Here is a 24404-nt window from a genome sequence, read left to right on the forward strand (position 1 = left end):
GTTCAGCATCCCCGGCCCCAAAGTCGGAGTGCATCACACCTGACCTGTCAGCGCCTTCCCAAAGGAGCGGATTTCCAAAAGGAGGGCCTTCTTCTGTTCCCACCCATCGAGGGAATAATGCCAGCAGCGCAAAGTGCACATCCCCAGGAAACCGAGATGCCGAGCGGAACACAAATACCCATAGAGCCCCTTCTGGGAAAGTGCTTCCAGAATCTTCTTAACACCACTGCTGCCTCCCCCTCCCCGTTCTTTGACTTCAGACCAGAGGGTGAAAACAGAGGGCTGAAGAAAACCGGCAGGGCCCCCCTCCAGCGCTCGACGCATGAAGGCCCAGGTGCGCCAGGTGCGCCCCAAGGCGGGGGGAAGGGGTGAGGGGGAAGGTGGGCTCCCGGCGCCCTGCGGGGCGCAGTGGAACCGCCCGGGGAGGAGGCGCCTCCGGGAGTTGGCGGTGGGTGATAGGTGGGTCCCTTACGGTCTCCCTCAGCTTCCTCTCGTAGTCCAGCTCGCGCTGCAGGGTGCCCGCGCGCTCCTCCGCGGCGTCCGCCTGCTCCTGCAGGCTCCGGATCTTTCTCCGCACCGCCTCCAACGAGCTGCTCCCCGCCATCGCGCCAGGCGGCGGCGGGTCGGCTGGCGGGCAGGCTGCGCGAGGAGAGGCCGGCTACTGCGCTCCTGCCGCCGCTGCTGCTGCAGCACTCCGACCGCCTGGCCGCCCCGCCCAGGCCGCGGCGCCCCCTGCGGCCCAGGCACAGCCCGGAAGTCGCGGCCCGTTTGGGCGGTGCAGGCTGACCGCAGGCGGGTGCGCGGGCGCCGGGGGCGGGTCCAGCGGGTGGGGTGGGTCGCGCGCCAAGGACCCCTGGAATTTGCCAACAGCCGGAGGCACTGCGCATGCTCGCGGCCGCGGGGCTGACAGGCTTGGTGCCGGCGCTGCGGGGGCACCTGGTGGGCGGGAGGGCGGCCCCCGCACCCGGAATTTTACTTCGACGCCTAGCGCCTCTCCTTGGCGGCGCCTGGGGAGCCTGGGCGAAGGGCGATGGTGCCGCCTACTGGCGGCTACAGCGCTGCGCTCGGAATTGCCGGATTCCCATGCCCAGCAAGGAGGGAAGCCGAGCGAGGGGTTTAGGGCCTGGATGTGCCCCCAAAAGGACTGTTTTTCGATGCAGAGACCCCCCCCCCTCAGAACACAAAGTCCTCACCATAACAGCTCTCCTCTTCCTCCAAACTCATGAAGTGAAAACCACCAACACACTGTATAGAGATTAAACCTCCTATTTCAAATGCAGTCTTCCTATGTTAGAATTTGGCTGTGTGACTTTGGGAAAATGACTTCATTTGTAAAAGCGGGGTTAACAGTAGTATATTTCTCAGGGCTGCTGTGAGGCTTATGAAATAAGAGAAAGTGCTCAGCAGAATACCTTATACATAACTCAAATGATAGCTTTAGTTAATAAAGACACAGACGCTGTCTTAAGAGTCAGGCTGGGGCCCATAACCAGCTGTGGGATCTCAGGCCCTCAGCTTATCTGGGATTGACTTTCCTCTCCATAAAAGCAATCACCTATCTCAAGGGTCCCTTCTAGTTACAGTCTTCTCTGGTTTTAGATCACCCTCTGAAATCTTCTGGAATCTGACCAATTTTGGGTTGGACAGAGATGCCTTTAAAAGGCACCCCAAGGAAGGCTATAGAACCCTATGAGAGCCTCTGGCTACAGCTGGATGAAAACCAAAGTGGACACAATCTCTGGGAACCAGTCTTTGCCAATTCTCCCCTTGGGCTATGTTTTTAAATGTCTTCCAAGTCTCATGGCTTTCTTTCCTCACCTTTTCCCACAGAAAGCCCTTCAGGTCAGTTCCTCTGTGCCTCAGTGTGGGAATAACGAAGAAAAACAGAACACACTTGACATCCCCCCCACCCAAAGCTCTAACAACTTAGCTCCTTTGCTTTTCTGATTCATTTGCTGCAGACTTATAGCCTCTGCTGACTCTCACAAACCCAGCATGGGCCCTCACATCCTGTAGGTGGAGCCTCTTGCTTTGTTTCCACACAGTTCCTTCAGTCAACTCCTTCCCTAAGAGTGTGGGACACCAGCCTCTGGGAGCCTCTAGGAAGAGCCACAGAAGCTGCTGGAGGAGCACAAATGCTCTGAGCAGACAACTAGTGACTTAATGTCCTGCTTTTCAAACAGCTGGGAAAGTGAGTTTCAGGTGAGTTCATTTTCATGCTGATGTCATTACACAAGAGTTTAGGATAACTCTCAGCCTTGGCTGCACATTTGAATCATCTGGGTTTTTAAAAACTACTAATGCCTGGGTTCCACTTGTGGAGATTTTCATTGGCCTGGGGTACACCATGGATTTTAAGTTTTTAAACCATCCTAGGTGATTAGATAAGGTTGAAAATCACTGGTTTAGGAGGCAGAAGCCTATGGGGAATAAAGACTCACCTACTGCAGATGTCTGATACACCAGTTATTGGGGAAGGGGTTGGAGCCAGAGAGAAAATGGAGCCTTTGAGCCCCTTCAGCCTTACTTAGGTGGAGTGACAGTAAAAAATGAAAAAGAAAACCATCAGAGATTCGACCTTGTGAATTACAACCTTTTAAGCTAGGAAGAACCCATTTCTGGGACAGGATTTGTAAAGCATGTTGGTAAATTAATAGAAAAATGTGATAATGGTTCACACTGGTGAGCAATGACAGTGCACTGTCCTAATCCCAAAGGTAATATGATTCTACCTCAGGAAGCTGACCTCTCTCCTACCTCCTTCTTTCTCTAGTGACATCTGTCTCTTCCTCCTTAAGTCTTGACTATTTTTACTAGTTAGGAATCACTCTAAATATAGCATTTTCACAAACTTCTTCCACATCCCTACAGGTTCCAAACAACCTAAAATATCTTAAAGGGGCAGATGATCAATGTACTAAAAAAAAAAAAAAAAAAGTGTACCATATTAAGGACAGTTTTCCACTGGGGAAAAGAGCATGACTTCAAAAACTACCCTTTCCTCCTGGCTCCGCCCTTCCAGCTCCCCCCCCCCCAAGCTGGCTTTAAATATCCTCTTTGCTCCTTCTCCCTCACCTCATTCCAATGCTCCCTTAAATAATACTTCATAATAAAGACATGAGAGCAACACATAGTTACAGTAATTATGATTTCCCCCCCTTAAGAATTATAGTAGCTTTTTTCTCCTTTTCTTGCTTTAAGTCTTACTGGGCTATTTTCAAATTCTCTGCATTCTTTTCCTTATAAGGAATATCTCTCCCTGATCTATCAGCGGCTCTTTTGAAAAAGCTAAATAAACGTCCTGCTGGAGAATTTTGGGGGAGACAGACAGCCTCCATTTAAACCATATACGGAGCAGACATCTGATCTACATTATATACAAAACAAGCACAGAGTTATGTGCGTTTTTTGGCTCTTTTTCTAAAGCCAGGTAGTTTGTAACTTAAATGTTTCAGCTAAATCAGTGCTCCCTGAATACCCTTTACAGGAAACTTGCTTTTCACTGAAACTTTCTTTTTGTTAGCTTCTTAATGTCCTGTGTATGGATCTCTCCAAGCACACTTAGAGATGACATTTCATGTCACTGAAAGCCTTTACTGATTTCAAGACCCAGACCCTCCAGCAATTTGCATTTTACTCTCATACAAAAAGTTCTGCCCCTTGCGCTTGGTGGTTCAACTTTCTGGGCATAGCTTTCCCTGGTGTTCATACATTCTTGGAATTGTTACCAGCTTCCCAAGGAATTCTTTGCTAATTGGGCCTCTAGGCTTAATTAGCTTCAAGAATGGAATCCAACAGTGTGAAAAGAAGTCAGTCCTTTGGAAATCTAATGCTTGTCCCAACTTATGCAGCAGGAGAGGCAAGCACTTCAGCTAAAAAGATTCCAGAGGGCACTGGACAACACTGGTAGAGCTTCTGCCATGTGTGCATCACCCTTGAAACTATGTGGTAGTTGTCAGAGGCTGTTAGGTGGGGGTGGGGTGAGCCGGAGAGTCAGGGGTCAGCTAGCTCACTATACCATATAAAGCACTGAGCTATATATAACTCCCAGCTTATTTTCTGGATCTAGTGCCCTCAGATTGCAGACCCAAGCAAGTATCATCTTGCCAGGCAGATCTTAAGGACTGGATTAAGGCTTTCCTGGTGGGAAAGGAGGCCTCAAGTGTCTCTATGGTCCACCATCAAGCTCAGCCTACTAAGTACAAGTAGCATGGTGCCATTTTTTTCAAATTAGAGGCCAGGCCCTCTGTACCCTGACTAGACCCACTGCTGAAAACCAGGCCTTCCCACCCACCAGAAATGGCAAAAAGGAAGAAAGTGAAGAAAGCTAGGCATTCTGTTTGTACAAACCTTGGCGATGACACCTCAGAGGTTTTCTGTCACCAAGGAGGCAGAGTTCACCTCCAGAGTCCAATTTCAGTTGCTCTATTCTCCCAGTTTCTCACCCACCCCCCCTCCACCCCCTCGGGTGGGGGAAAGAAGGAGAAAAAGAGAGAGGAATGGAAGAAATAAAAATGAATGTGTGCAGTAGCAGTCGAAGGCAGCATCCAGTGCTCTCGGCCATGGCAGGCTGTGTGCAGGTGTCCAGCAGGAGGAGGTGACAAGAGAAGGTGACCCTCCTCCATTGCTCTTTAGCCCCTATGGTGACCCCAGATCGGCCACAACGGCAGGAGGTGAGGGAGGCAGTATGTGTGTGCACTTACATCGGTGGCCTTTTTCTCCGCCAGCTCCAGCTTCTCCTGGGCATCTTTGAGAGCCTCGGAATATTTGTCCAGTTCATCTTCGGTGGCCTTGAGCTTCTTTTGCAGCGACACCAGCTCATCTTCCAGCTGAGAGTTGGCCGTGGGGGACGGGGGCGGGAGGGGGGGGTGCAGCAGGCAGCGTGATCCCGCAGTGATGGGATATGGGTGCACAGAGCCAGAAGGACAGGGACAGCGGGAGAGAGAAAGGGAAAGACAGGGAGGGAGAGAGAGAGAGAGAGACAGAGTTAGCCATTCGTGAGCCGCGCCGCGCGCCCTGGGTACCTTGGCGGCGGCCTCATCGGCGGCCAGGAGGCTGTCCTCTGCCTTGTGCAGCTCCTCCAGCACCCGGTCCCGCTCGTCCTCCGACGCCCGCAGCAGCTTCTCCTTGGCCGCTATGTCCTCCTCGAGCTGGGGGCGGGGAGGGGGGGGGCGCGGGGTGGCGGCGGCGGGCGGGCGCGGGCGGCCGGCACGGACCGGGTGTTAGACACACACACACACACAACACACGGGGCACCGGGTTGGCTGGGGTCCTCTGGGTTTGGGGCACCGCCGAAGTGGGGCTCAAAGGCCTTTGGATAACTTCGTCTAGCCCCTAGCCCATTCAGCACCCCCACCTTCTCCGGGACAAGACTCCTGCCAAGGTTTCAGTGGACTCAAGTCCAACTTGGGGGTGCAGAAAAACGCTCCCGTCTCCTTAGACTTCGGGCCTATTGTTTATTCTGTCCCATCTTTGCTTTTAGGAAAAAACTCCAGGACTGTCCCGTCCCTCTGCCCCCGCCCCCGGCCCCGTCTCTATTCCACATAAAAGTTTTATTCTCTCCAGTGAAAAATCCAGAAGAACTTGTAATACTTTCTGGACTTGATTCCCTTCAAACGCATCCCTACGCCGATCCCAAACTGATTTCAGATCCTTAGAATCAAGTGCCTCTAGGACCTGAATGGACTTCGCGGGCTCTGGGAACCAGAGTAGGGAAATAAGCGTCCCCAGACGAGAAAAAGTTAGAATACGCCCGAGTCTCGCTCTTCCCCTCCCCCTTCTCAGAAGCCCAGGGCTGGGGGCGGCTCCCGGAGTCCTCAGGTTGAGGGACCGCGAAGGGGTGCCAGGCTCAGGTCCGGGGGCTCCCAGCCCCCGGCGGGCGCTAGGCTGGGGAGGCGCAGACCTGCTTGCTCCTGTCCTCTGCCGCCTTCTTATCGGCCTCCGCCTGCTCCGCTCGATCCAAGGCGTTCTCCTTGTCGAGCTTGAGCATTTGCATCTTCTTCTTGATGGCGTCCATGGTGGCGGCGGTAAGGGGCCCTGGGGCTGCGGCAGAAGCGGGGAGGCGAGCGCGCGGTGGAGCGGCCGAGCTGGAGTGCGAGTGCTGAGCTGCCTGCTGCTCCCAGATATGTACTTTCCCAAGGGGGCGACCGCATTCCTCAAGACAGCCAATACTTTTTTGGAAAAGCTTTTTTCTCCTGCCCCCTTTCCCCCTCTCCTCCCTCCGCCCCCCTGCGCCCTCCCCGCTGCTCCCGCGGGGGCCGCACGCCCATTCGCTGCCGCCTGCCGGCCTCCCAGTTGACGGTGGATATGACTATATATGGGGACCCGAGCAGCCTAGGCGGCTGTCGGGCGAGGCCTCCCGCTTTCCAAACCTGCGCGCCAGGGACTGGGCACCGGGGCCTCGCAGGGGCCGAGCCGGGGCGGAGGCGCTAACCTCTGCCTTCTGCCCTTCGTGCCCCCTCCTCCCAGAGCCCAAGTCCCGCCTTTAAGGTCCCTAGCCTAGAGTCTGGAGTGGCAGAAGGCCGGAGGGGGGTTGCAGACAGTGGATGCGCTTCTCCCTCACCTCTGCCCCGGCGCGTTAAGCATCAGGCCCCGGGGTCCCCGGCCCCTAAGCTCGCTCTGGGCACTGTTCCCCAAGGGTTCTCCTGGCAGCTCTCACCCTACTTGGTGTGAGCCAGGGCTTTCACGTTTTGGAAGTTCAACAGGAGTAGAGAAAGGAAGAGTTGAGAGGAAGGCCTGGGGGCTGCTCTAAAGACTTTCTCTGCTGGGTCAGAATGTCTAAGAATTTGTCTTATGCAGTGCCCTGTCCCAAAGGGGAGAGACAGTCGTATACTTTAGGGACATAGGACCCATTGACTCATCTCTGTGTGTGCCTGAGTGGGCTACTTTTGCAAAGGGTGGGGTGTATTTGTTGGTGTGTAGGTGGGTGGATGTGAGTTTAAAGGGAGAGGCCACTGAGTTTAGAAGCAGGGAACTTGGTCTTTGGTCTTAATCAGCAGCAGCTCTGTGACCTTGATAAGTGACTTAGTCGCCAGGCTGCAGTTTCCTCATCTTTCAATCCAGGGGGTAGATGAGCCCCAAGGTGCCTCCAGATCTAACTTTTTCTCCTTTTTCTTGCACCGATTTGAGGGAATTGGCCTCTTTCCATGTTAAGCACTGAGGTAGTAGGTTGCCAAAACATGGGATAAATGTTATCCCAGCCAAGTCATCATATCTACAGCTGTAACTTGGAGGGAACAGGCCCAGCTCTGTGTAGTAAGCTCTGCTTGGAGGCAGAAGCATTTCCCCTACACCTCTTACTCCTCCCAGCCCCCACTGGGAAAAAGCCTGCTCTTTTTAGAGCTTCGGTGGGAGGGGAAGAAAAGAGGCTGCCCCAAAGCCCTGCTTGAGTCTGGCTGAGGCAGAGCTGGTAAGGGTCTTGTTAACAGTCCCCACAGAATAATTCACAACCTGTACTACATGGATACCGAATATTCCCCGGACGGCATCTGAGCAGATTAGGCAGGCCAAACAACTTGTAAGTCCTTCAGAGAATGATCAAGTTCCTCTCCAGGATTTTATCAGGTTTCTTCCATTAACCCAACTGCCTAAGAAGGTAAAAATACCCTGACCTAAGGGTCAGAATGTTAGATCTGCATGCATAAATGCTGCATGGCACAGAAGTTCACCAGGACCCTTTAATCACCAGATGAACCCAACCACTGGAGCACTGACAACATTCCAGGCCTAGAGACAACTTATCAGATGCCTGTAGCTGGCTCCCCAACTTGGTGCTCAGCATGTGGGGCATGAGTAGGGAGCTCAGAGTTAGACCTGGGATCCAAACCTGGCCTGGCCACTCCCTTGCAGGGTGGCCTTAGCCATGTCACAACCTCTTTAAACCTCAGTTTTCTTTTTCTTTTCTTTTATTTCTTAACAGCTGCACCTGCAGCATATGGAGGTTCCTGGGCCAGGGGTAACATTGGATCTACAGCTGTGTCCCACACCACAGCCATGGCAACTGCGACCTACACTGTAGCTTGCAGCAATGCCAGATCCTTAGCCCACTGATGGAGGCCAGAGATCAAACCTGCATCCTCACAGAGACAAGGTCAGGTCTTTAACCCACTGAGCCACAGTGGGAACTCCTAAGCCTAAGTTTTCTTTACTATAAAGTAGGCATGCAAATTCTCCCCTCTTGGGGTGGTTACAAGGATGAAAATGAGATAAAGAATAAAAAGCATTTTGTCTAGCACATTGCAAAGTACTCTGTATATTATGGCTGCTTGGGCAAGTCATTTCTCCTCTGTTGGCTTCAGTTTTCTCACTTATAAAATGAGGCAACTGAACTAGAGAAGCTCCTGGAGAGACCATACATTACTAACTTTTCTCCACTGTGCCAAACATAGCAGAGGAACAGGCTAAAGTTTCCTTAAATGATCTGGTGTTACAGACAACTCATTCCAACACACCACTGGTGAGCACTTTCTATATACTGGGAAGGCACTAAGCTCAAGGATCATATAAGACAAATCTATGCCCTGCAGAGATTCAGCATAAGCGGGAAGATAAAAATCCAGGGGAGGAAGAAATAGAAATGAGCAGGTCAGAGCAGACAGAGAAAAGCTTCTCTGAAAAGTGATGGTTTTACAAATGATTTTAGAGGAAGGGTAGCAGTTGGATAAAGAGGAGAGTATTGAATGAGCCAAGGGGAGAAAAGGGAATGTTTGATGGTGGTTGGACAGTAGGGGCTCAACTTTGACATGGGACTGGAAAGATAGTTGGGGGCATACGGTGAAGGGGCCTGAGTGCCCAGTTCAGACGTTCAGGTCTTATTGTGTAAATTGGAGCCATCCATTTCTCTTCCCTTCCCTGCCTCTCTCACCTAGGGCTAGGTTCAGAGGTCAAAGACTGTGGTGTCCAGTGGTGAAAATACAGCTACACAAAAACAATTTAAAAATTCCTTGGTACCATATCACTGATCCCTAGACTGTTAGGATAACCCAGCTGGTCCCTGGACTCAATCATTTCCATTTCACACTGTTGAGATTTTGCCCCATCAATAACCTAACAGCCAACCAGACCCAACCCAGCTTGAAGGACTGCACTACCCATGACCTTTCCTCATCAAGGATTAGGACCAGCAAAATATCATGACTTACACAATAATTTCTTCTGTGTTGGACAGGTCTCCTGGTCCCTGGATAGCATCAAGAGGGGCAGGCTGGAGAGCCGTGGGATACAGGGTGTATCCCTGTTCCTCACCTGATTGTGACTCAAGGACTGATCTGTAGGCTCACTAGGAACTTAGGGTATGGCCTGTCAGGCAGAGATAGACTGTGCCTCTCAGCTTCTGTCTCACTGCAGTCTGAACTAAAGAACAGGAAAAGTGGGAATCATTAGGTGAGGCTACTGAAACAAAAAGGGGTGGCAGTCTTGGTCTGCAGATGCCCTGTATGAAGGTGATTAAGGCTAGTCACAAATATTTGGGCTTCCCCACCCCCCCAGTCAAGTCCTGGTATGATTGCACATTCTCACCCAATTAAGTTAGGTGTGACCATTTGACCAGAGAACCGTGAGCAGAAGGGACTTATGGCAGACACCATGTTCTTTCTCAAGGTTCTTGCTCTTCTGTCATTCTAGGTACCTAAGTGGCTGTGATAAGCAGAGGTCTCCCTCTCTCCTCAATTAATCCTTATTGGACATGTAGTATGAGTGAGATATAAACCTTTGCTATTTTAGGCCATTGAGATTTGAGGTTGTTTGTTACTGAAGCATAACTACCTTCTCCTGACTAATGTACCACCATGGGCCATGTATCATTTAAGTCATATGGAAGCAGAGAAGTCTGGTTATAGAAAAAGAGAATGGAGTAGACATATCAAGGTAAACAGAAGCACCTTTGAGAGAAAAAGACTGGGAGATGATGACCAAATCTCAGTTCAGGGGTCTTTATAATCACCCCCTTTTTTCCCCAGGATTATTTAAGGTAGTCTGTGTTCCTTGAAAATAAAAAAGCTGACCAAATCATAGTAGTGTGGGAGCCTGTACAACATCCTTGGTCCAGAGGTTCTGTGTGAGCACTAAGAATATTCTTGGAATTTTCAGGAGATTTCTCCAGCGCGTGGTATTCAGTCTTTTCTCCATAAATGTTTGTTGAATGTTTCTTGGCTATTAACTGTATAAATAGGAGGAACAGTATCTGGGAAGAAAAGATAACAAAATTAGGCTCAAAAGTCTTATTTCCACTCAAAACAGGGCCTCTGTGTTTTATTTTCTGAAGAATGAATGAAAGTATTGTGATAGGGTATCCCACAAATATTTACTGAACACCTTTTGTGTGCAAAGCCTTTATTTATTTATTTATTTTTTAAAATTTTTTATTTTCCCACTGTACAGCAAGGGGATCAAGTTATCCTTACATGTACACATTACAATTACATTTTTTCCCCCACCCTTTGTTCTGTTGCAACATGAGTATCTAGACAAAGTTCTCAATGCTACTCAGCAGGACCTCCTTGTAAATCTATTCTAAGTTGTGTCTGATAAGCCCAATTTCCCGATCCCTCCCACTCCCTCTCCCTCCCATCAGGCAGCCATAAGTCTCTTCTCCAAGTCCATGATTTTCTTTTCTGAGGAGATGTTCATTTGTGCTGGATATTAGATTTCAGTTATAAGTGATATCATATGGTATTTGTCTTTGTCTTTCTGGCTCATTTCACTCAGGATGAGATTCTCTAGTTCCATCCATGTTGCTGCAAATGGCATGATGTCATCCTTTTTTATGGCTGAGTAGTATTCCATTGTGTATATATACCACATCTTCCGAATCCAATCCTCTGTTGATGGACATTTGGGTTGTTTCCATGTCCTGGCTATTGTGAATAGTGCTGCAATGAACTTGTGGGTACATGTGTCTCTTTTAAGTAGAGTTTTGTCTGGATATATGCCCAAGAGTGGGATTGTGGGGTCATCTGGAAGTTCTATGTATAGATTTCTAAGGTATCTCCAAACTGTTCTCCATAGTGGCTGTACCATGCAAAGCATTTAACTAGAGTTTACAGGATCAAGGAAGGTGGGTAAGAGACATGGATCTTTTCCTTCAGGAAAAAGCATCTATGTATGTTGCAGGGGAAATCCCTCTTTTTGGGGGTCATTTAATATGTTTTTCCAACTGTGTTGCCATTGTCCCAAATGCTGCCTGGGCCCACTATAGCTGTGAGGTTTTCTAGGAGAGTTTTAATATTTAACACACTGTCCCTTTTCCCCTGTAAGAGCACCCATACTTACCAGACTATATTTCCCAATATTTGGTTAGAAAAGAGAGTCAATATGAACACAGCCTAAGAATATGGCACCTTTAACAGGAACGCTCACTTGAATATGGACATCAGGGTCTGTTTTAAAAAACAAAACAAAACCCTGATTACCTGATAGTTCCACCTTGTTTAACAGCAGTGCCTCTCTACCTGTGTACCATGACTCCCCCAGAGTCCACAGCGCTGACTCAAGCAATTAAGGGAAAGTGAAGAATCTATAATTAAGCTGAGACACAATTGCTTCTTGCACTGGGTTTTGGAATGCAGCGTGTCATGCCTCATAGAACAAGATACAGCGTGTTCTCCTCATACACAAGAGTGGCTTCTTTCTTGAGGGTTTGTAATACTACCATCAAGAACCTGAGGAAAGTGATTCAGTTATACATACATACATACCTAAATATCCGTTCTTTTTCAGATTCTTTTCCATTATAGGTTATTATAAGATATTGAGTATATTTCTCTGTGCTATATAGTTAGGTCCTTGTTGGTTATCTAATTTATATGCAGTGGTATGTGTCTGTTAATCACAAACTCCTAATATATCCCTCCCCCCTCCTTTCCCTTTGGTAACTATAAGTTTTGGGTTTTGTTTTGTTTTTTACAACTGCACCTATGGCATATGGAAGTTCCCAGGCTAGGGGTCCAGTTGGAGCTGCAGCTGCTGGCCTATACTATAGCCACAGCCACTCCAGAACCAGGCTGCATCTGCAAACGACACTGCAGCTTGCAGCAACTTGGGATCCTTAACCCACTGAGCGAAGCCAGGGATTAAACCCGCATCCTCAGGAACACTATGCCAGGTTCTTAACCTGCTGAGCCACAATGGGAAGTCCGATAAGTTTGTTTTCTAATGTCTGTGAGCTAACACATCATTGTAAATCAACTATACTTCAATAATTTTTTTTTAAAAGAAGGAAACCCTGCCATTTGTGACAACATGGAGGATATTATGTGAACTATAAATAAGCCAGACACAGAAAAACAAATACAGCAAGATCTTAATTATATGTGGACTATTTTTTTAAAGGTCAAACTCATAGTAATATAGTCTAGGACAATAATTACCATTGTCTGCAGTGTGGGAAAAATGGGGAGACTAAAAAGAGAGAGAGAGAAAGTAGAAAGGTAGTAGCCAGGGGTTGGATGGAGTGGGTCATGGGGAATTATTGTTTAATGGATACAGGGAAGAGTTCTGGCGATGGATGGTGGGGATGGTTGCATTACAATATGAATGTACCTTATGTTATTGAGCTGTGCACTTAAAAATGGTTAGGATAGGTTCATTTATGTGTATTTTCACAATATACATAATAAAGAAAAAACAATGTCCTACTCTTTACATATTGCTGGATTTAGTTTGCTTTCTTTTTTTCATTTTTTCTTTTTTTTTTGTCTTTTTTAGGGCCACGCCTGCAGGATATGGAGGTTCCCAAGCTAGGGGTCCAATAGGAGCTGTAGCTGCTGGTCTACACCACAGCCTCAGCAATGCAGGATCTGAACCATGTCTGCAACCTACATCACAGCTCACGGTAATGCCAGATCCTTAACCCACTGAACAAGGCCAGGGATCAAACTCATGTCCTCATGGATACTGGTTGGGTTCATTTCCACTGAGCCACAGTGGGAATTCCCAGTTTGCTACTATTTTGATTGGAACTTTTGCATATTTGTTTATAAGTGAGATTGGTCAATATTTTTTCCCTTCTTGCAATCCCCTTGTCAAATTTTTGTAGTAAGAATTGGCCTCAAAGAAGTGATGATAAATGTTTTATATCTGGGGGAGAATGTAGAACCCAAAGAATATAGGCCCTGCTTCAGGGGAGAGTTTAGAGCTCTGAGAAAGGCCTTTAGGCCATTGTGGATGCTTTCCTTCATTGTTTAGTTGATACACAGTTGGTCCTGATTCTGAGTACTCTTGCTACCTGAGTACTCTTGCTACCTGGAGGTTTTGCACAGGCAAAATGGTTCTCCTAGTACAAGAAAGGGCCAGGTGTTTTCCTGCCTTACATTTTTTTGGGGGGAGGGGCTGCTCCTGTGGCATGTGGAAGTTCCCAGGCTAGGAGTTGAATTGGAGCTATAGCTGCCGGCCTTCACCACAGCCACAACATCAGACCCGAGCTGCATCTGCAACCTACACCACACCACCAGATCCTTAACCCACTAAGCAGGGCCAGGGATTGAACACGCATCCTAATGGATACCAGTTGGGTTCTTAACTGCTGAGCCACAATGGGAACTCCCTCCTGCCTTACATCTTATTTTCTGTCTTTCAACAGAAGCAATTATGTATAGTTTAATCACGCCAACTTGTGGTAAAATTTAGCTGTCTCAAGAACAGGAATATTCCCTATGGATGTAAAGTTTAGAAGGCACCGTCAAGTTCATTATCTCCTCCTCACAACCTCTTATGACAGCATCAGGATGAGTGCTATGGTCCCCCACCCTATGGATTAGGAAACCCAAGGCAGCGGTGACCCAGTAGCATCCAGCTGGGAGGTGGCTGTGCAGGAACAAGGACCTGGATGCCCTGGCTCCCAGGAAAGGTGCTCTTTTCATGAACCATTCCCAACCTGTTTTTATGTTAATAGTTGATTCCATATTTAAAAACAACACATACATATAAGGTGAAGAGGAGAGCAGAAGGGGCCCACCAGAGGTCTTTTGTACATATGAACGTGGTTAAAAGGTGATAATAATGAGGCTGGAACTAAGGGAGTGTCTCACCCTGCATGGGTCAGCTCAGGACTGCAGCCTGGGCTCCTAAATGCATTCTCATTCTCAGCTGATGGGAGAATCTGGTGAGACAGTATGGTTGGGCCAAGGCAACCTTGCTTACTCTTGTGTTTATGGTCCGAGATGGGATAAGAAGGACATCTTCACTAAGATAGAAAGGCAAGTATGTTCATTTTGTTCCCAGCAGCTTCAAGGGTGGGTCTGAAGTAATCATTAGAAATCTATAGCTTATTCGCTTAAAACCTTTGTGTCAGCAAAGGAATGAGCCACCCGTCAATCTAGGCAGTATGTCTGGGGAAACATGAAGACAAAATAGGTGGTCAGGACAGCATCTCGGACTCCCTCAAGCCATAGCCTGGGAAGAAATGAAAGCATCTACAGGCTTCTTAATCCAGAGACCTGAGCCAACTTCAGGGGCCACACTGAGCTTTGGAATGGTTTTGTTTTGTTTTTTTTCTTTTTTGCTGTCCCATGGCATATGGAGTTCCGGGCCAGAGGTCAGATCCGAGCCACAGTTTCAACTTATTTCACTGCTGAGACAACGCCGGATTCTTAACCCACTATGCCAGGTGGGGGATTGAACTTGCATCCTGGCACTGCAGAGATGCCACTGATCCCATTGTGCCACTCTTGGAATGGTTTTAATCATTGCTTCCCAGAAATTCCCACATTCTTTCGTATTGGATGCCACTTATTCATTTTCATATTTTTACACTTGGTTCTCAAGTTTCCACTGATGTCTTTACCAGGAACATGTGTGGAAGTGACCTTTGCAGCCTCCAAAGTGGTGAGCAGAGCTCCACGCTTACTTTGCAGACTGTGAAACCTGATGCAAAAATGCCCATGGATGTGGGCAACCCCGGTGCTTCCTGTTCCAACTGATGCCTGGCTCCCACTCATCCAGGCTCAAGGATGTTGTGTTCGGTCAGTTCAAAATTGGGATTTCTAAAATTTTGTTCCTGTGACTATGTCCACCCACTGCCAACAGCTTAATTTTCAGTTGTGATGATTTGGTTTGGAGGCCTAGAGATGGGCCTAGGGGACTGAAAATAGATAGTGGACTTCCTTGTTTTTATAAAGACCCTTTCTTGGCTGACTAGCAAAACCCTTCTCTCCATGTGCTTTCTACTGGTTCCCTGGCTTCTCCTTAAGAAAGCCTGTTCTGTCAATTCAGTGGAAGTTGCTATTTCTCAGTAGAAATACTTCTTTGAGTGTGTTATCTCCAGAGGACCATTTCCACCTCAGGAGCGTCCGTGGAGGAGGGAGCTAGACTTTCCTCTCTGCTTGAGGCAAAGGAAACTGTTCTTCTCCTGAGGTCCTGGCGCTGGAGGAGGGAGCTCCAGCTGCCGGCAGAGTTCCAGAAGAGGCTGGCTATTTTTAGCATGGCCTTCTTTACTTCCCAGCACCTGCCATGATCTGTAACACAAGGGGCTACTTAAATGCCAGGGAGATGACTGAGGACAAGGCAGCCTGAGCTAATGTCCTAAAATACCACCCAAAGGAGGCTTTTCTTGTGGGAGACATTTCCTTACCACAAGCGCTGTTCCTTATCTGCTTCCTTCCCAAACTGTGGAGATCCTGGCTGAAATGTGACATCTGCCTTGGGAGGAGGTTGTTGAAAACCACTGGATCTGGGTCCCTCAACACCAGCCAATTTCCTTTTGATGATTTTACTCTTAGCTCCCAACTTTGATCTTTCTCTTTGTTTCTTTGTGTGTGTGTGTGTCTTTTGTTTTTTAGTGCTGCACCTGTAGCATATGAAGGTTCCCAGGCTAGGGGTCCAATTGGAGCTGCAGCTGCCAGCCTACCCCACAGCCATAGCCATGCCAGATCCGAGCCGCATCTGCAACCTACACCACAGCTCACAGCAACGACGGATCCTTAACCCACTGAGCGATGCCAAGGATTGAACCTGCAACCTCATGGTTCCTATTCGTTTCCGCTGCGCCATGACGGGAACTCCCTGATCTTTCTCTTGATTCTTCATGCCAGATGGAAGCAACAGGAGAATGTCTACACATATTTCCCGGAGGCAAAATCCTCTTTTGACATCTATCAAAATATGTCAAGATGAGAGACAAAATCCAGCTAATGTTCTAGATCAGATGATGATAATGAATATATCAATGTCTCTCTCACAGCAGATTCAACTCACTGAACTCACCATCCCCTAAAGATGAGGCAAGCTGGAAATAAATATAGCTTCTTTAGAAGCCTGATGCATTTGTGAGGACACTTGCATCATGGGTCATTAAGGATAATGAGAATGTTTTAGGATGTCTCTAATCCTAGCGTTTGACCTCAGCCCATACTATTCTTTGCATTCTTTGGTGTCACTGTCAGACAGACAATAATGGGCTGATAAATTCCAGGGCTGGCCCTGTGTGGAAACTCTTATGTGCCTCTGTTGATTTCTCTGGCTATTCTAAATTCCTCCAAAGGCTGTGGAAGACCTGGTCATAAAGGTAAGAGCTTATTTCAAAAGGAAGTGAACCAGAACTTAAATGTTTTTCTTTTAAAAAAATTTCTTTAATTTTGGCCAAGTGCCTGTAGCATATGGAAGTTCCCAAGCCAGGGATCGAACCCATGCCACAGCAGTGACAACATCAGATCCTTAGCCTGCTGTGCCACAAAAAAACTCCCAGAACTTAAATATCTAAATGAGTTTTATCCCCTTTAAAGTGGTCAGTTTTCATTTAGTTGAGTGAAAAATGCAAGCTGTGAACCACACATACCATGATATAATTTAATAAAAATGACATGTATGATTCGTATGATATATATACATATATATGTATGTGCATAGACACAAACACAAACATTTTTGTAAATCTGCGCATAAATCTGATAATTGAATTCACTTCCTCTGGGGGGGTGTGTTTAGGATCGGACATGGTGGTCAAAAAGGAGTGTAGCCATATCTTTAAGGGTTCATTTGTGTAAGTAGAATATTTTTATGAATTGTATTAAGTATTAACAATTCCTTAGTTTTCTTTAGTCTTGTTTTAAAATATATTCTCGAGTGTACCATAGAAAATTCCAGAAGTCTTATCACTGCCCAAGTGTTTCAGAGGAAAGAAAATCCACTTGGGCATGTACATAAGCCAAAGCCACACAGCAATTAAAAATTAATTAAAAATGTAAGTGGTTGATCTCTTTCACGACGCCCAGCTGTTTTTAAGCAGCTATTACTTGTCAGGCAAAACACTGGGCACCAGAAATTAAAAAATGAGTAACAGCATGCTGGCCTTCCATGAGATCCTTTATTTCTAAACTGTAGTTTGTGGCAAATACATTTCAAGCTGCCCACTGGAACTGTCTTTACTGCTATTTTACAAGTCACCTAATAAAATTAATTTCATTACCATCTTGTGTTTGGACCAAAAGCAACATGCCTCCAGTTCCATCACTACCATATTTGCCACACCAGGTTCCTGGCAACTTAAGGGTGTTCCAAAACACTAACCTACCTTCAAAGGATAAAAATTTGCCTCTTGAAACAAAGTCAAAAGGATGTGCTGGAGTTCCCCCTGTGGCACAGAAGGTTGAGAACCCAACATGGTCTCCGTGAGGATGCAGGTTCAATCCCTGGCCTCACTCCGTGGGTTAAGGACCCAGCATAGGTAACAGATGTCACTCAGATCTGGTGGTGGTGTAGCTGTGGTGTAGGCCGGCGGCTGCAGCTCTGACCGATTGGACCCCTAGCCCGGGAACTTCCATATGTCGTAAAAAAGGGGGAAAAAAAAAAAAGGATGTGCTACAGGGTCTAAAGGAATAGAGTCTCCAAATGTGGAGCTCAAAAATACCTTTGGAAAAAGTACAAATGAAACAATATACAGCAAAATACTATGGTTTCTTAGTCATCATGGAATTATGAATAATTTCAAAATACATTTTCTGCTTTTCAAAAAATTTTAAATGATCATGTTTTACTTCTATAATAATAATTAAAAATCAATAAATGTTCAAATGAGCAACAATGCTTTATATGTAAATACGAGACCTCCCAAAGGGACAATTTTGAAAGGGACAGGGCTTAATAACTCTGAATTACCTGTTAGCCTCCTTGCCATATTCTGCATGTTTCCTATTTCACAATCACAGGCTATTTGTGTACTTGTCTTAATGCCTCTCCTAGCAGAAACGCTCCTTGAGTACTATCCCTTTCCCCACCAGACACTGAGTCATAACACAAGTAATGACAGCAGCACACTCTCACTAGACTAGGCTGCACAAGGCTAGGACTGGAACACAATTCAGATAGGCATCAGAGCTCACCTCCTTAACAACTAGACTGCATTGCCCCATCCAAATGCTTGATGACAGTAGACCCATGACACATGTTTATTGAGTGAACAAAGTCGCACACACGCATTAAAAAAGTGCAGTTGCCATAACTTGTAGTTATGTGTCATTAAGAGCAATAGGAAAGCCAGTGGCCAGCATCTTTTCAGCTAAGAGGAGAGAGATAATAAAGGTCTCTCCAGCCTATTTTCACCTCTGCTCCCTCTCCGCCGGCCTTGCCGTCTGGGCAAACACTGTGAGCTCATTGCTGGGAAGAATTCCAGGAGAGAGTATCTGACTGGCCCAGCTTGGTCCATGCTTGGTCATGCATAATGCTAAAAGGCTGTGGATTCATCCCTGAAAAGAGGGAGCACTCCTGAGGAAGGGGGAAGGGCACAGCTTGAGGTTCTTGGCAAGGACCTTGGTCCACACTGGCCCCTTCCAGCTCTGATAATTTCTTTTTCTTCTCAGATGCAGATCCTTAGAGCCAATGCCTAAACTGACTTATTCATCCCCTGCACCAAAGTTGAAGTGAAGCAATTAGATAACCTGGCTCATGGAGAACTAGGACCAGGGCTCCCCGAAATGCCATATGAAGGGTATTTCTGACCCTAACAGCATCCAGCTACCTGGGATGGAGGCTCCTTCACATGGCTCTGAGAATCAGTGGTTGTTTTATAGACACACATGCTCTGCAGCCTCTCCCCCTGAAGAGGGGTGTTCCATCAGAACACAGACCTGGCCCCCAAAACTAATTTCCCGGATGCAGGGACCACCAACTCTTTATAATGATAATTATTAATATGGAATGATAATTATTCCAGAGCACTGGAATTCCTGCCCAGATTCCAAAGGTCACGCATTTGTAGGAATGTTGGTAACAGCACCCCAAGTCCTGCATAACCTCATGGTCAAAGTAAAGAGCGTAAAGCTGGATCTACAGTTCCAAATCTGCTTATGTCAGAGACAGAGGTGGGGAACTGTGCTAAGTTTGCTGTACATAGATGAACCCATTTAATCCCTTGCTGCAAATCCACGAGGGAGACTCTATTATTTCTCATTTTTATGGATATGACAACTGAGGCAGAGTGGTTAAGTATAACATAAGTAAAGGCCATTATCATCTATAAAATACTTTCCTCTTTTAACATCTCACTTCGTCCTCAAAAAAATCCCGTTTTACAGATGAGCTGCTTATGGCTCAGTTTCCCAATTTTGCACAGGTCTTTGGTGGTGGATGCTGGACAGACTCAGAACTCTGACTCCCATCCCCTAAGGCAAATCCACAAATAATGATCATAAGAAGCATAAAAGAATGCCTGTAGATGATCCTGGTGAAATTCTGTGGTATTACAGATCAGTAAGCTTATACAGAGATGGAAGAAACTGAGGGAGGATTAAAGGAGGAGGCGATATTTAGACCTCGTTCTTGTAGGTGGGCCATATTAGACAAGCATAATTTGAGGGAAGACCACTGCAGGAGGGCTCTATATGAGCCAAAACCTGGGGAGGAGGAGTGTTCTGAAAAGAGTGGGAAGTCTTTTGAAGTCTGGGTTGGTGGATGGACAGAATGGGGGATGGGACTGGAAAGCCAGGGTGCCTCTCACCTGGGCCATGGTCATTGTCTCTCTGACAAGTTGGGGCAGATAGGATGGTGGGTGAATAAGCCACAAGTGAAGCCTGTGACCTCGGAACACCTGAGAGAGTTCCCTCAGTTTCACTGGGTGCCTATGATTAGGGACAGAGTGGGGGCAGCAGTTGGGGTGCCGTATTATTTACAAGTGCTGAGGAGATTCAGCAACTTTCTAAAAACAGGAACAATAAAGCTTTTATAGACTGTTACAGAATCAGGTGCCTGGGGAGTTGCTGTCATGGCTCAGCAGAAATGAATCTGACTAGCATCCATGAGGTTGCGGGTTCGATCCCTGGCCTTGCTCAGTGGATTAAGGATCTGGCATTACCATGAGCTGTGGTGTAGGTCGCAGACGTGGCTGGGATCCCACGTTGCTGTGGTTGTGGTGTAGGTGGCAGCTGTAGTTCCGATTAGACCCCTGGCCTGGGAACCTCCATATGCCTCGGGTGCGGCCCTAAACAGACAAAAGACAAAAAACAAAAATCAGTTGCCCGGTAAGGTACAGTCAGATATGTGTGTGTGTTTGTTGGGAAGTTTGCAGGTTGGGGAGGGTAGGTAGCAAGCTAGGGAGGGGGTAACAGCTGAGCCTGGCCTCCTCCGGTCCCATATGGGTTTCCACCTCCAGAAGCATAGCTTATGGGAGGACAGCATCTTTTCTCTGAGCCTCAGTTTCCTCATCAATTAAATGGGAGATCATAATACCTGCCACTCAGGATTGCTGTAGGAATCCAGTGAGATGTACCAACACGTCTTGGTACTCTCATTGTTATTTTATACTATTTATTAAGACTTCTCATGGGTGCATAACTTTTCAACTAGAAACTAAATGTCTTCAGGAGTAGGGGCCATGTCATCTAAGTCTTTTAATCTTTGACAGTGCCAAAGCTGCAACAATTTTTTTTCAGCAAACAAAAACAAACGCTTAGTATAGTTTTTGAAGTCCTACCTTCATTCCTCGAATTGCGCTGAGCCAGATTTCACAGAGCTGAAAGAAGCAAGGCAGTTCACACAATCCTTTGATACTCGCAGACTAAGCTGCGCTGAGCTTCTCTTGTGTGAGTTCTATTCCGTGGTCCTTCTGCTCTAAGGGTGTAGGTTATTTTAAAATCAAGAACATGGAGGGGTTACCATCACGGCTCAGTGGAAACAAATCTGACTGGTATCCATGAGAGCACAGGTTTGATCCCTGGCCTGGCTCAGGGGATTAAAGCTCCGCCGTTGCTATGAGCTGTGGTATGGGTTGCAGAGGTGGCTCAGATCCTGCCTTGCTGTGGCTGTGGTGTAGGCTGGCGGCTACAGCTCCAATTCGACCCTAGCCTGGGGAGCCTCCATATATCATGGGTGCAGAAAAAAAAAAGACAGGAAAAAAAAAAAAAAGAATCAAGAACACGGAAAGGTGTGGAGTTTCCATGGTGGCTCAGCGGCAACCAATCTGACTAGCATCCATGAGGTTGCGGTTTCGATCCCTGGCCTTGTTCAATGGGTTAAGGATCCGCCGTTGCCGTGAGCTGTGTGGTAGGTCGCACATGTGCCTCCGATCTGGCATTGCTGTGGCTGTGATGTAGGACAGCAGCTATACCTCTGATTCAACCCCTATCCTGGGAACTTCCATATGCTGCAGATGTGGCCCCAAAAAGACCAAAAAAAAAAAAAAAAAACATGGAAAAGTGATCACAAATTAACAATCACTTATTGAAACATGAGGGCTCATTAGCCGAAGAATAGAGAGTTAATTCTCCCTTGAGCCTCCCTGGAGGGGGCAGCCAGCCTTCCTCTGCCTTCCCTAGGGAATATGGATGGGTTGGAGGGCTGATAACTGCTTCATTGTGTGTGTGTGTGTGTGAGAGAGAGAGAGAGAGAGAGAGAGAGAGAGAGAGATTCCAGGAACAAGAGGAAAAGTACCTGGGCTCTTCTGGAAGGTCTGGGCTCAGCGAGAAGGAAGGCTTGGTTGTCCTAGAAAAGAAACAATGGGGGGCTTGGGGCTTGGGTTGGGCAGAGGATGGGATACCTTCATTTCTGAAGGTGCCAGGACCCAGGATGGGATGGCTGGTTGATTGCTTAAGGACCTTGGTCCAAACACCATACTTCTGGAACTTTGGCTTCTGTTCCATGCCTGAGTTTGGCATGGTGGTCATGGATATGTTTATGCAGCAGCTTAGCTTTGAATGGACCCTGCAAGCTGGAACCAGTGACCTCAACAGTAACCATGAGGGACCACAATTAGAGGACTTGCTCATGGGTCATGAAAGCCCTGGGGAGAGGGCAAGGAGCCACCAAAAATGACCAACAGGGGATGTTACACTGAGCGTGGCTTGTCAAGTTTGTGGCTTTACACAGATCCCAATCTGATTTAGTTCAGAAACACTTCCAGTAATAACAGTTCTTTCAGCTCAAGCAAGGCACAAAGATTTGTGCCAGTTCAGCTCACAATGGTGAATGGTGTGTAGAGAAATTGCTATAGAAAAACTCTCCAAGGACCTGAACACTGTGCATTAAGGGTGGGAAGGAGAGAGCAGAGATTGACCTGAAGAACTCAGAGCCAATCTGTATACTATCTGGGTGGTACACTATTCTTTTTTGGGGGGGGGGGAAATTTGCTTTGGGGAAGAAAGCCTGGAAAAATTGTGTCTTTGATAAATTTAAGAAAGAGAAGCTACAAAACCACAGGCAGTCTCTAGAGTGTTAGGAGAGAATTTGGGTGGGAGCTTGTCACTTCACATTGCATTACCCTTTTTGTGGCTAGAGTATCAAGCTCTAGCAGGCAAAGATATTTGGGGAAGTGAGGGCTTTATTTTGGTTACTCTGTATTTTGTTTCCATTTGCTTATCCCCAGAGCTCCTGGGCTAAGACCTTCTCTTGTCAATGATGTTTCTTGCCTTGACTCCTCACTGGAGTCTCACAATCTGGTGTCATCACTAGATTTTCATTGTCGTATGTTTTGGGAACATTGTCTACTGCCCCAGAAGCCCACAGGCCACAAGAGGGAAAACCATGAAGGTATGATAGATTTTGACAAGACAGGACTGTGTTAAAGGCTCCCCTCATGGCAAATCAAGGTGTATTCAGGCTTAAGAAGCAGAAAACTTTGAATTGAGTATAGTGGGGGGGGGGCAGGCTAAGAAGGACCAACTGCTGGGTGAGCAAGGAAGGGTGTTACTTAGGGCAGCAGCTCGAGGATACTTTCCTAGGTTGAGGATGAAGAACCATAATGGGGGAGGTCAAAGCCAAACCAAGGAGGCCAAAACAGGTGCCAAATCCAAAAGGTAGCTGAGGTGGAAGAGGAGAAGGAGCAGAAAGGGGAGGGTGGAGCCTGGAGAAGAGATTGGGTTGAAGAGTCAGGACATTCTGTGAAGGGAATCAGGTGTTAAGGTGCCCTGGACTCAGTGGTTGGTTCACTCTCCAGATGAGGGTGTCAGTCCTAAACACTCACTGCAGAGTCCCTGGAGAATCTATGGAGGTCACCCTTATCCCTGTCTGTTTTTCTTAACCATCCTGCTGTCGGGACTCTATTCTGTGTCTGAATCCGTCTATCTACTCAATCCTTGAGAAACCACAAGAGTCCACTTGGCCACCAACCAGTAACAATAATGAAAGAAGAGTTTTGATGGAGGATCAGATGTTGAAATAAGCAAACATTTCAACTCATGGTTTGGTTTATGTCTTCTTGTCTCTCTCTACTTTGAGGAAAGATATTTAACAGTTTACACTGGCTGGATCCCTCTCTCAAATTGCAGAAGGATCTGATTTCTGCCCACTCCTTCCTCTACTTCGGGGGCCTCTTTAACTGTCTCCTCTGCACACTGTACTCTGTTCTGGACTCTTGGATCAAGCCAGATCTGATAGGACCTGGAGCTGCAGTTCTGTAGCCATGTGCTGAGTCAGCTTGGCAGCTGGTTCTTCTATGACTTTACTGCACGCCTCAGCGCCACCTGGGCCTGAGCTCCAGGTGTGGGCTTCTGATATGCCATTTCTACTTTGATTCCCTAAGTCTCTGGGACTGGGTTCCTCTCTCTTGCTCCTCATGCTCTGTCTGGCAGCCAACTCTTAGTCTGAAGTCTTATCTTTGCGTCCCAGTACCTGTTCTTTGTCCTTCCTTCAAATTACACCTAATACTCCCCCTCACTCCAATATAGACCTTCTAGCCTGGATCCACCTGGCTAACCAGGGGGATGTCCCCTGGTTACCCCCAGACTTCCCTCAGGCCAGCCCCATCTCTCTGGACCTCTAAAACTATCCTCCACCCCAACCTGCTTAGGTAGACCTCTGTGTCTTGGCCAACCTTGTGTGATTTAGCCCCTGCTCTCTAAGCCATTGTTATGTTCAGTGATCATTAAGCCAACAAGTACTTATTCATGGAGAACCATCTACACGGTTGGTGCTATGGGAACAATGTTCCTCAGCCAAGGACAACTGCGAGGCAACAAACATTAGTTAATAATGATATGAGACCAAAT

General features: G+C 47.2%; 1 protein-coding gene across 24 annotated transcripts in view; it reads right to left on the reverse strand.

Annotated features, from left to right (window-relative positions):
- The window catches only part of TPM1 (tropomyosin 1 (alpha)), a 29110-nt gene extending 22875 nt beyond the window's left edge, over positions 1–6235 (reverse strand). For 7 of the 24 annotated variants that reach the window (XM_005659526.3, XM_005659524.2, XM_021090125.1 and 4 more), the window contains exons 1-2: positions 5903–6220; positions 4704–4829 (exon numbers count right to left, since the gene is read on the reverse strand). In XM_005659526.3, the coding sequence (XP_005659583.1) occupies positions 4704–4829; positions 5903–6016 (240 nt within the window). In that variant the 5' untranslated portion in view covers positions 6017–6220. 24 annotated transcript variants of the gene reach the window in all.

This window comes from Sus scrofa, chromosome 1, assembly GCF_000003025.6.
Source record: "Sus scrofa isolate TJ Tabasco breed Duroc chromosome 1, Sscrofa11.1, whole genome shotgun sequence".
Classification (NCBI taxonomy): domain Eukaryota; kingdom Metazoa; phylum Chordata; class Mammalia; order Artiodactyla; family Suidae; genus Sus; species Sus scrofa.